Here is a 10,297-nt window from a genome sequence, read left to right on the forward strand (position 1 = left end):
CCTTTTTGCACTACTCTACTTCCTTCTTAAGCTGATTGAACTTCCTCTTTCCAGCAGCAGTACCAATAACAGAGCTTTGGCCATGGGGACTGGCAAGAGAGTGGTCAGAGCCAATGTCCCCTGTTTGACTGGTAGTCTCTGATTCCCCTTCTATAGTTACAGGAATAGGTTCAGTGTCAGGATTATAAGGGGGAGGATGCTGCTCAAAAGGAGAAAACTGTCAATATCTAATTCTGGGTACATGTACTGGGGGAAGTAAGTTATCTAAGGGATCCCATCTGGAATTTTTCTGTTCCTCCTTTGTACAGAAGTCTAAGTTATGATAAACTGTTTTGTCTCCCATGCCCAGCAAGCAACATAAATTGATCCTTCCTCTTAAAAAGGAGTTTTACTGTTCATATACAAGTTTAAAGCCTGACATACTATTCTTTGTCAGACCCATACTCTGGCCAGAACACTGACGCTCCTTTAATTGCCCCATTAGGCCATTGAGGAACAGAATACTGAATCAATTCCTCTTTATCTTTCTTATCTTTTTATCTTTTGTTTTTGTATTTCTTTTCCAGTTTTTCAGCATGCTTCCTAAGGGTCTTGAAGCAGGCACTGCTCTGAGGACCTCTTCCCTGTCCCAGGTTTCCTGGAACTCTTATTCCTCATTTCTCTTAGCAAACCTTAGTTGTGCTGCTTCTGGTTCTAAAATATTAGGTGTGTTGTTAAGCAACTTACCATGCAGGAAGATACCATACAACACTGGAGTCCAAAACCCAATTCCCAAGGTAATACTTAATCACAAACAACAGATTGCTCTTGGCCTGCTGCCATAGCAGCCTTTTGTCTGCTACTGGACTGCTACAGCTGGGTACTTCTCCCTAATACTTTCCCCATGCCAGTTAATTAGTTTTTATGCACGCAGAATTTGAATACATCCATATCACCTGCTCATGGAAGCACTTATGAGGTTCAGTTCAGTTGGCTGCTGGACAGCTGCCATGTGGCTCTGCTGGAATGTACTTACCCTAGATCTACTGCATGTCTCCACTTTGGACTTTTCTTTTTAATACACATACACCAGCTTTAATTCTACAGCAATCATGAAAGGGAAAAAACAGAAATGGCTGGCACAAAGTTTCCACTGATCTGCATGAGGTGGATTTCTGCAAACTGCAGATGTTTTCCTGGATCTTGACTTTGCCAGTTCTGTTCTCCTTGGCTCTGCTCAGGCAGAGCTGCGGTGTGACTCATGACTAGAAGTTCCTTCTTAGTGACAAACTGCACCACCAGAAACTGGGCCCTGTAGGCATCATGACTCAGAGCCTCTGATGCAGGTAGTCCTCCTCCACTTCCTCCTTAATCCAGGCACCGGATACGCATTGCTGACCTCATGTTATCCAGTTACTGCATGCCCACCCCAGACAGCCTTGCTGCAGCCAGCAGCAGCAGGAATGGGGCCAGTTCTTCACCTTCATCATGTCTCTATGCACTCCCAGTAAGTGGGCTCAGTCCCATATCTGTGTTTGGAGCCCTGGTCTGGTGGTTCTACCTCCACAAGAGGGATGCAGTTTCTGTTTCCACCCTGTGTGCTATCTATTTCTCTAATGATATATTTTGCTAATTCTGCTTGGTAAGTAAATGTCACCGCTTGTGAAAACGAAGCTGAAGCTTTTTAAAAATTCTGATCTTGCAGGAAGAGTGATTTTTAAAGATATTTCAAAAGGTAGAGAAATTAGGGATTTATGAATCCTCATTTATGAATCTGTGAAAGGAGTTTTTCTATTCAGCAGCACACTGAGTTTTCAAAAGGGCTTTGGTAGCTGAGTATTCTATCACCTATATTGGTCGTAAGTTGTTCCTACAGTTTTCTCAATTTGCAAATTGCTGCTTTGTGTGTTGTTTTCCCTTTTTATGTGTGTGTGCTTATGGTGACTGGGTAGCTTCAGGTTCTCTCTTGCTGAGGCTCTAATTACCTTGTCAAGAGTATAAACAGTCTTAATGTTCACATTTTACCCTTAGATGTTTCAGTAAGCTTCAGAAGCCTTTGTAGATGCACTTCGTTGGTCTAATTAGTGCTGAACTAGTCAAATATTTTAATAGGAGCTAAATCCCAATTTTAATCAGGTTGAAAATCAGTTTTAAGTTTATTGATCGTAGAATCATAGAACTGTTGAAGCTGGAAGGATCAAAAAGATCATCCAGACCAACTGTTGGCCTGTTCCTGTGACTGCAACGAGTGTCTTCAGGATTGTCAGCAGGAAGTAAGGGGTTGTTAATTGCAAGATCAAAAGAGTAGCCTAGGTACAGCAGTTGCTGATGTATCAGATGCTTAATAACTACTTTGGCCAGGTTAAATATGGCAGAATCTTCTGGAATGTAAGTTATCCATGCATTCCCCAGGAAGATTACCAGGTTTTAAATGTGTGGCTTAAGATTTTGATCTCCAGTATTAAATATTTATTACAGGTCAAAGTGTTAACTTGATGCATAACGTTATTTGGTATAAGTGAGAGCTGAATTACTTTGGGTTTAAAATATATATATACATTGTAGTTCTGAATGAAATTTGTGCTCTAAATCATGAATTCCTAAGATGTGGAAGAATTTCTACCTTGATATAATCTTCCATTCAACTACTTGCTCTGCTTCTGTGCTTTTATCATCGGCAGGACTCTGTATGACAAGTTACAAAAAAAAACAACCACAAAACCCTTCATTTTCTAGCATTTTCAGAAGCTTAAAAAATGGTAACTGTGATGATTTCTTGATTCCCTCTTTGTTTGCTTTACCTCCAGAGAGAACTAAGGATTCATTCGGTAGAATTCTATAGGAAAAAAACCACCTCTGTTTAAGAGACATATATCTTTCATGAAGGTATGATGTTCAAATGCATTTTCCTTGTTTGTAAAGTTATTATGCCATCTACAATGATAATTTTCTGCCTAAATTTTCAAATTAAAGAAGAGATGATTAAAGACCAGTTTTATTTATGTATTGTGCTCAATATTTATTTATGTATATATTGTGCTCAATAAGTGCTTTGCTTCAGTCTTCACGGGTGGTCAGGTTCCTCATGTCTGCCAGGACCCTGAACCTCTGGGTGTGGGTGAGTGGAGTGGATTCTATCCCGCTGTGACAATGGAACAAGTCAGAAAGGTCCTCATGAAACTAAACGTGTATAAGTCCATGGGGAGAGATGATATCTATCCTGGGGTTCCCAGAGAGAGATGGCTGATGTGGTTGCTAAGCCTCCCACCATCACATTTGAACGATCATGGCTTTCAACTGAAATCCCTGGTGGCTGGGAAAAGGGAAACGTTACTCCAATTTTTAAGAAAGGGAGAAAGGATGGAGGGTCGTGCCCAGAGGTTAGTGGTTAATGGAATTAAGTCCTGCTGGTGACCCGTTACAAGTGGTGTCCCCCAGGGGTCGCTTCTAATGTCTTATCATTGACAAAGATGATATTGTTGAGCACACCCTCAGCAAGTCTGCAGACAACACCAAGCTGAGCGGTGCAGTGGATACACTGGAGGGAAGTGAAGGCATTCAGAGGGACCTGGACAAGCTGGAGCAGTGGGCCCACGTGAACCTCATGAGGTTCAACAAGGCCAAACGCAAGCTGTTGCACTTGGACCAGGGCACTCCCAGGTACTTATACAGGCTGGGGGAGAATCTCCTTGAAAGCAGCCCTGCAGAGAAGCACTGGACATAAGCCAGCATTGTGCGTATACAGCCGGATGTCCATCATCGGCTAAAAGTCCTGGAGAGCAGGAGAGATGCCTGAAGACTGGAGGACAGCCAATGTAATTCCAATCTTCAAAAAGGTCAAGAATTAGGACACAGGAAACTGTAGGCCACTCAGGTTCACATCCATCTCTGGGGAGGTGTTGGAACAACTTATTGTGGATAGCATCTCAAAGCAGTTGGAAAAAAAGAAGTTGAAGAAAAATGGATATCCAGAGTAGTAAGCTTGGATTTATTACAAAAAAATTCATGCTTGACTACTGTGGTAGCCATTGTAGAAATCATGAATGGCTGGGTAGGTGTCTTAGTAACCAGGCTTAATGCTGGATCTGACAGATGTTTTGAATCACAGGACCCTGGAATGGCTTGGGTTGGAAGGGACAGTAAAGTCTGTCAAGTTCCAAACTCCTGCAGTGTGTTTATTGCCACCCAGTAGATGAGGCTGCCTGGTGCCCAATCCAGTGAGGCCCTGACCATCTCCACAGAGGGCAGCTCTCTAGACATGGGGTCTGTGACATCAGCGTTGGCCTGACGTTCACCTGACCTCTTTTCTGCCGCGCCCTCAGCCCCGTGAGGTGCTGACCGTGATGTCACAGTGGCGGCAGGGAGCGGCCATTGTGACCCGCGGGGCCGGAAGCAGAGCTAAGGCTGCGGGGCTGGGGCTGAGCTCAGTTCGGCTTGGTGAGGTGTGGAGAGAGCATTGATTCTCTTGTTTCTCGCCGTTGATGCCAAACATGTTCAGAGGGAATGAGGAGGTTCCCAGCTCTGGGAATGAGGAGGTCCCCAACTCTGGGGAGCCAGGTGAGAGCACCATATCCCTGCGCACACCTCCCTGCTGCCAGGCAGGGGGATGCTGGGGGTTTGTCTGTGGCCAGAAGGGACAACAAGGTGCTTCTCCAGCACTGTGGGCAGGCAGGGCCCATCTGCTCCTCGGCCAGGGAACCCAGCCAAGCTGTGGCTGCTGCTGGCACCACTACGCCTGCAATGCCCCCTACCCCTCCACCCCTTCCAGACCCGCCTCTCAGCCAGCGTGGCAGGCACGGAGCAGGCCCTGGGGATGACCCCAGGGACACCCGTCCCTGCCAGGTGCTCACCGCTGCTCATGGTTGCTCTCTCCTTCCTCTGCAGTGTGCATGCTGTGCCGCCGCACACAGGTCAACCCCGACATCTGTGGACAGATATCTGTCAACGGTGGGCTCTGTGCCCACCAGTTCTGCGTGGTGAGTTCCCTCAAGGCACAGAGCTCCTGTCAGGGATGCTCCCATCCTTTCTGGCCTCACGAGATCACGCTCTTTTCTCTCTTACAGTTCTTTGCCGACGGCCTCTTGAAATGGAGAAGCCGAGTGGGGGGGATTTTTGAGTTCCCCCCTGGTGTCATCCAGCAAACAATCCAGCTGGCAGACCAGAAGGTGAGGACCTGAAAAAAAAAGGGAGCTTGATGTTGGCAGAGGCTCACACTGGCTTTGCCTGGGCCCAAAGAAAGTGATCACGGCCCTTCCAACTGGCAGTAATGGGCACTGGTCTGCTCTTTCCAGCACTGCTTTGTCTGTGGTGAGAGGGGAGCTACCATCAGCTGCGCAGAGACAGGCTGTGAGCGCAGCTTCCATCTACCCTGCGCCGAGGACGGGGAGTGCGTCACGCAATACTTTGGGCAGTACAGGTAAGTAAGGGCCAGCAGGAGCAGCAGAGCTGCCGTCCCTCCAAGGGAGGAACCCACCGCGACACCTGCCAGCACCCTGCCACAGCCAGAGCCCAGGCCTGGCTCTCTTTCCTGGTCCTCTGCCCTCCTCACAGCACTTGTCACCGTGCCCGTCCCTTCTGTCCTCCTGACCAGGTCCTTCTGCTGTGAGCACCGCCCTCAGCAGATAGTGGAGGCAGCTCCAGCGCCAGACACTGACTGTGTCATCTGCCTGGAGCCCCTGGGGGGCAGCACGCCCTACCAGACCCTGAGGTGCCCAGCGTGCAAGAACACTTGGTTCCACCGGGGCTGCATCTGGGTAGGAGCCCTCCCCTCACCCTGCACCCTGCAGGCACGGCCAGTGCTCAGCAGAACCCACACCCGCTCATGCTCATTTTTCTTGTGCTTCTCCTGCAGAAATACGCCATGCACGCTGCCACCATGTGTTTCTACTGCCCCGTCTGTAGATCAAAAGGGCCATTCCGCGCCAATATGACCGCGTTGGGGATCCAAATCCCAGTCAGGTTGGTGTCCTTCTGCCCAGCTCGGCAGACACTCGGGCACAGAAGCTGTGCCAGCTCTGGCAGGCCCAATCCCTTGCCATCCCACAAGCATTGGTCTCAGCTTCATGGAGAAGCTGGGAATGAGCTCAGTGTGGATGCCCTGATCTGCCTTATGCCTGGGGCACTGGGGACTCATCACATTCCCTCTGTTCTCTGGCAGACCACCATCTTGGTGGGACGACGAATGGTTCCAGCCGCTGAGAGAAAGGTATGGGCGCTGTGATGCCACGGTGCAACCTACTTCAGAGGCAGGGATACGGCACCAGTAAGCGGGTGGAGTGACTCACACAGTCCTCTTGGGCTATGCATGGGATCTCAGCCTCACCATAGGCTGGAGAGCAAGGACTGGCACCAGAAACTGTGCGGCTGCTCCCTGCTTGTTTTCACTTCATCCTCACAGACCAACCCTTTCCTTCTGCAGGCTCTGGGAGCTGTACTTCTGCACTCTTGTGGAGCAACAGGCATGCACCGGTATGCTCGCTTCTGGGCCCAATGATCACCAGCTCGGGAGTGCTCCAGCTGCGCTGGTCAAGAAAACAGGTAAGAGGCAAAGAGCATGTGCCGCGGGACTGGGGCCAGGCATGGCCTGGCAGTAGGTGTTCAGGGTGGCCCTTGGCANCCAGGCCTGGCTCTCTTTCCTGGTCCTCTGCCCTCCTCACAGCACTTGTCACCGTGCCCGTCCCTTCTGTCCTCCTGACCAGGTCCTTCTGCTCGGAGCATCGCCCTCAGCAGGCACAGGAGGCAGCTCCATCTCCCAACACACCCTGCATCATCTGCGTGGAGCCTGTGGGGGACAGCACGTCCTACCACACCATGATGTGCCCTGTGTGCAAAGAGGCCTGGTTCCACCGGGGCTGCATCTGGGTAGGAGCCCTCCCCTCACCCTGCACCCTGCAGGCACGGCCAGTGCTCAGCAGAACCCACACCCGCTCATGCTCACGTTGCTTGTGCTTCTCCTGCAGAAATACGCCATGCACGCTGCCACCATGTGTTTCTACTGCCCCGTCTGTAGATCAAAAGGGCCATTCCGCTCCAATATGACCGCGTTGGGGATCCAAATCCCAGTCAGGTTGGTGTCCTTCTGCCCAGCTCGGCAGACACTCGGGCACAGAAGCTGTGCCAGCTCTGGCAGGCCCAATCCCTTGCCATCCCACAAGCATTGGTCTCAGCTTCATGGAGAAGCTGGGAATGAGCTCAGTGTGGATGCCCTGATCTGCCTTATGCCTGGGGCACTGGGGACTCATCACATTCCCTCTGTTCTCTGGCAGACCACCATCTTGGTGGGACGACGAATGGTTCCAGCCGCTGAGAGAAAGGTACGGGCGCTGTGATGCCCAACGGTGCACCTACTTCAGAGGCAGGGATACGGCACCAGTAAGCGGGTGAGTGACCTCCACAGTCCTCTTGGGCTATGCATGGGATCTCAGCCTCACCATAGGCTGGGAGAGCAAGGACTGAGCACCAGAACTGTGCCGGCTGCTCCCTGCCTTGGTTCACTTCATCCTCACAGCCACAACCCCTTTCCTTCTGCAGGCTCTGGGAGCTGTACCTCTGCACCTCTTGTGGAGCACAAGGCATGCACCGGTACTGCTCCTTCTGGGGCCCAATGATCACCAGCTGGGAGTGCTCCAGCTGCGCTGGTCAAGAAACAGGTAAGAGGCAAAGAGCCATGTGCCGCGGGACTGGGGCCAGGCATGGCCTGGCAGTAGGTGTTCAGGGTGGCCTTGCCACAGTCTCTCTGCCCCATGGGGCTGGCAGCCTGTCCTGCCCTGGGGCTGCATGTTCATCCTGCTGAGCTTCTCATCTCTCCTTACAGCCTCCAGCAAGTGCCCTGAGTTTTCCAGCACTTCCAGACGGGAGGTACCAGTGCCTTCCCGCATAGTTACAGGACTTGAAAATGCCAGCTCTGGTCCTGCTAGACAGGCAGCATCCAGCCCATCCTGCAGCTCCCAGCTGCCTGTGCTCAGAATCCAGCCCAGAGTGCCGGCAACTGAGGAGACCACCACCTGCTCACATCCATCTGAGGAGCGGGACGCCTCTCAGCAGCACCAAGGACGTGCTGGGAGGAGATGGGCACCAGCTGCAGGTGCTGAGAGCTGCTCCGTGAGCCCCACCAGGAGGAGGACAGCGTGGGCCAGCAGAAGATCTGCAGTACCTGCACCCACAACGCGTCCTGGGGAGCGGGTGACTGGAAGAACAAGGAGCCGCTCCCCATTGCAAGGCCGGGCCTCAGGCTCCCAGAGTCAGCCCCAACGACGTCATGGTGGGAGCCATACAACAGCCCGTGGTGCACAGAGCAGCACCTGCACCTTGGCCACACCAGCACGATCGTGGTCCTTGAGGGTTCGTCTGCAGTCTGCACGCCGGAAACAATCCAGGCAGCGAAGGCGGGCCCCCACTCGAAGCCGATCCCTAGTGGGGCGTCGTGCTTCGGCTTCCCGCAGCCGGAGCCGATCCCCAGTGGGGCGTCGTGCTTCAGATGTCCGCAGCCGGAGCCGATCCCCTGTGGGGCGTCGTGCTTCAGCTTCCCGCAGCCGGAGCCGATCCCCAGTGGGGCGTCGTGATTCATCTTCCCACAGCCAGCCCTGAGGAGGCCGTGGAAGCCGGTCCGGGCAGCGGGGACAAGCCTGGGCACAAAGCCATTCCCAGGCATACCACCAAAGTATATGTCCCCACAGACCATCCTGAAGGCAGCACAGTAGCAGCCATGTCCCAACCACACTTGATGGCTGCGGTCTCAAGCGGAAAGAAAACAAACCTTGAAGAGAGTCCACGTGTGTTTACTTCATCCTTCTGTGGACCGCCCGGGCACACAGCCGCTCCCGGGTCCAACAGCAGAGAAAACATCCCCAAAGACAGTCCCAAAAACAGCGTGAAAACAACCCTTGTCCCATCTCTGCATGATTTTTATCATTCCAACCTAAAAATAATAAACCCTTAACATATTCCCCAAATATTGGCTTCATTCTTCTCTGTTTGTCCTGCGGTGGGGAGTGTTAGGAGCTGAGACCATGGGGTTGTCTTCTCTGCAGTGCCCTCCCATATATTTGGCACAGTTATCTTTTGGTCCATATGCGTCTGTGATGGGGTCAGCAAGCCTGCAGGCCAGCTGTGTGTGCAGCACCCACAGCATACTGCAGCCCAGAAGGCCAACTGTGTTCTAGGCTGCATTAAATTAGGGTTGACTAGCAGGGAGAGGGAGGTGATTGTCCCCCTCTACTTGGCTCTTGTGTGGCNGCTGCTCCCTGCCTTGGTTCACTTCATCCTCACAGCCACAACCCCTTTCCTTCTGCAGGCTCTGGGAGCTGTACCTCTGCACCTCTTGTGGAGCACAAGGCATGCACCGGTACTGCTCCTTCTGGGGCCCAATGATCACCAGTTGGGAGTGCTCCAGCTGCGCTGGTGAAGAAACAGGTAAGAGGCAAAGAGCCATGTGCCACGGGACTGGGGCCAGGCATGGCCTGGCAGTAGGTGCTCAGGGTGGCCTTGCCACAGTCTCTCTGCCTCATGGGGCTGGCAGCCTGTCCTGCCCTGGGGCTGCATGTTCATCCTGCTGAGCTTCTCATCTCTCCTTACAGCCTCCAGCAAGTGCCCTGAGTTTTCCAGCACTTCCAGACGGGAGGTACCTCCCGCATAGTTACAGGACCTGAAAATGTCAGCTCTGGTCCTGCTAGACAGGCAGCATCCACCATCCTGCAGCTCCAGCTGCCTGTGCTCAGAATCCAGCCAGAGTGCCGGCACTGAGGAGACCACCACCTGCTCACATCCATCTGAGGAGCGGGACGCCTCTCAGCAGCACCAAGGACGTGCTGGGAGGAGCCAGGCACCAGCTGCAAGGGCTGAGAGTGGCTCCCTGAGCCCCACCAGGAGGAGGACAGCGTGGGCCAGCAGAAGATCTGCAGTACCTGCACCCACAACGCGTCCTGGGGAGCGGGTGACTGGAAGAACAAGGAGCCGCTCCCCATTGCAAGGCCGGGCCTCAGGCTCCCAGAGTCAGCCCCAACGACGTCATGGTGGGAGCCATACAACAGCCCGTGGTGCACAGAGCAGCACCTGCACCTTGGCCACACCAGCACGATCGTGGTCCTTGAGGGTTCGTCTGCAGTCTGCACGCCGGAGACAATCCAGGCAGCGAAGGCGGGCCCCCACTCGAAGCCGATCCCTAGTGGGGCGTCGTGCTTCGGCTTCCCGCAGCCGGAGCCGATCCCCAGTGGGGCGTCGTGCTTCAGATGTCCGCAGCCGGAGCCGATCCCCTGTGGGGCGTCGTGCTTCAGCTTCCCGCAGCCGGAGCCGATCCCCAGTGGGGCGTCGTAATTCATCT

At 52.8% G+C, this 10,297-nt stretch overlaps 1 protein-coding gene across 1 annotated transcript; it reads left to right on the top strand.

The window, feature by feature from the left end:
- The first annotated feature begins 3,150 nt into the window (after positions 1-3,150).
- LOC107306705 (PHD finger protein 7-like) lies at positions 3,151-8,930 on the top strand. Its single transcript, XM_032441353.1, has 9 exons — positions 3,151-4,536; positions 4,864-4,955; positions 5,043-5,144; positions 5,271-5,395; positions 6,678-6,840; positions 6,939-7,045; positions 7,245-7,358; positions 7,510-7,628; positions 7,793-8,930. The coding sequence occupies exons 1-9, from the start codon at positions 4,461-4,463 to the stop codon at positions 8,563-8,565; spliced, it is 1,671 nt and encodes a 556-aa protein (XP_032297244.1). The 5' UTR covers positions 3,151-4,460; the 3' UTR covers positions 8,566-8,930.
- Positions 8,931-10,297: the final 1,367 nt, after the last annotated feature.

Source organism: Coturnix japonica, chromosome Z (assembly GCF_001577835.2).
Source record: "Coturnix japonica isolate 7356 chromosome Z, Coturnix japonica 2.1, whole genome shotgun sequence".
In the NCBI taxonomy this organism is placed as follows: Eukaryota; Metazoa; Chordata; class Aves; order Galliformes; family Phasianidae; genus Coturnix; species Coturnix japonica.

Bases quoted from the DNA above. Each gene is read 5' to 3' on its own strand.
- LOC107306705 (XM_032441353.1), top strand. From the start codon at position 4,461: ATGCCAAACATGTTCAGAGGGAATGAGGAGGTTCCCAGCTCTGGGAAT. The intron at 5,396-6,677 runs GTAAGTAAGGGC...CCTCCTGACCAG, and splicing joins CAATACTTTGGGCAGTACAG to GTCCTTCTGCTCGGAGCATC. The intron at 7,629-7,792 runs GTAAGAGGCAAA...CTCTCCTTACAG, and splicing joins CTGCGCTGGTCAAGAAACAG to CCTCCAGCAAGTGCCCTGAG.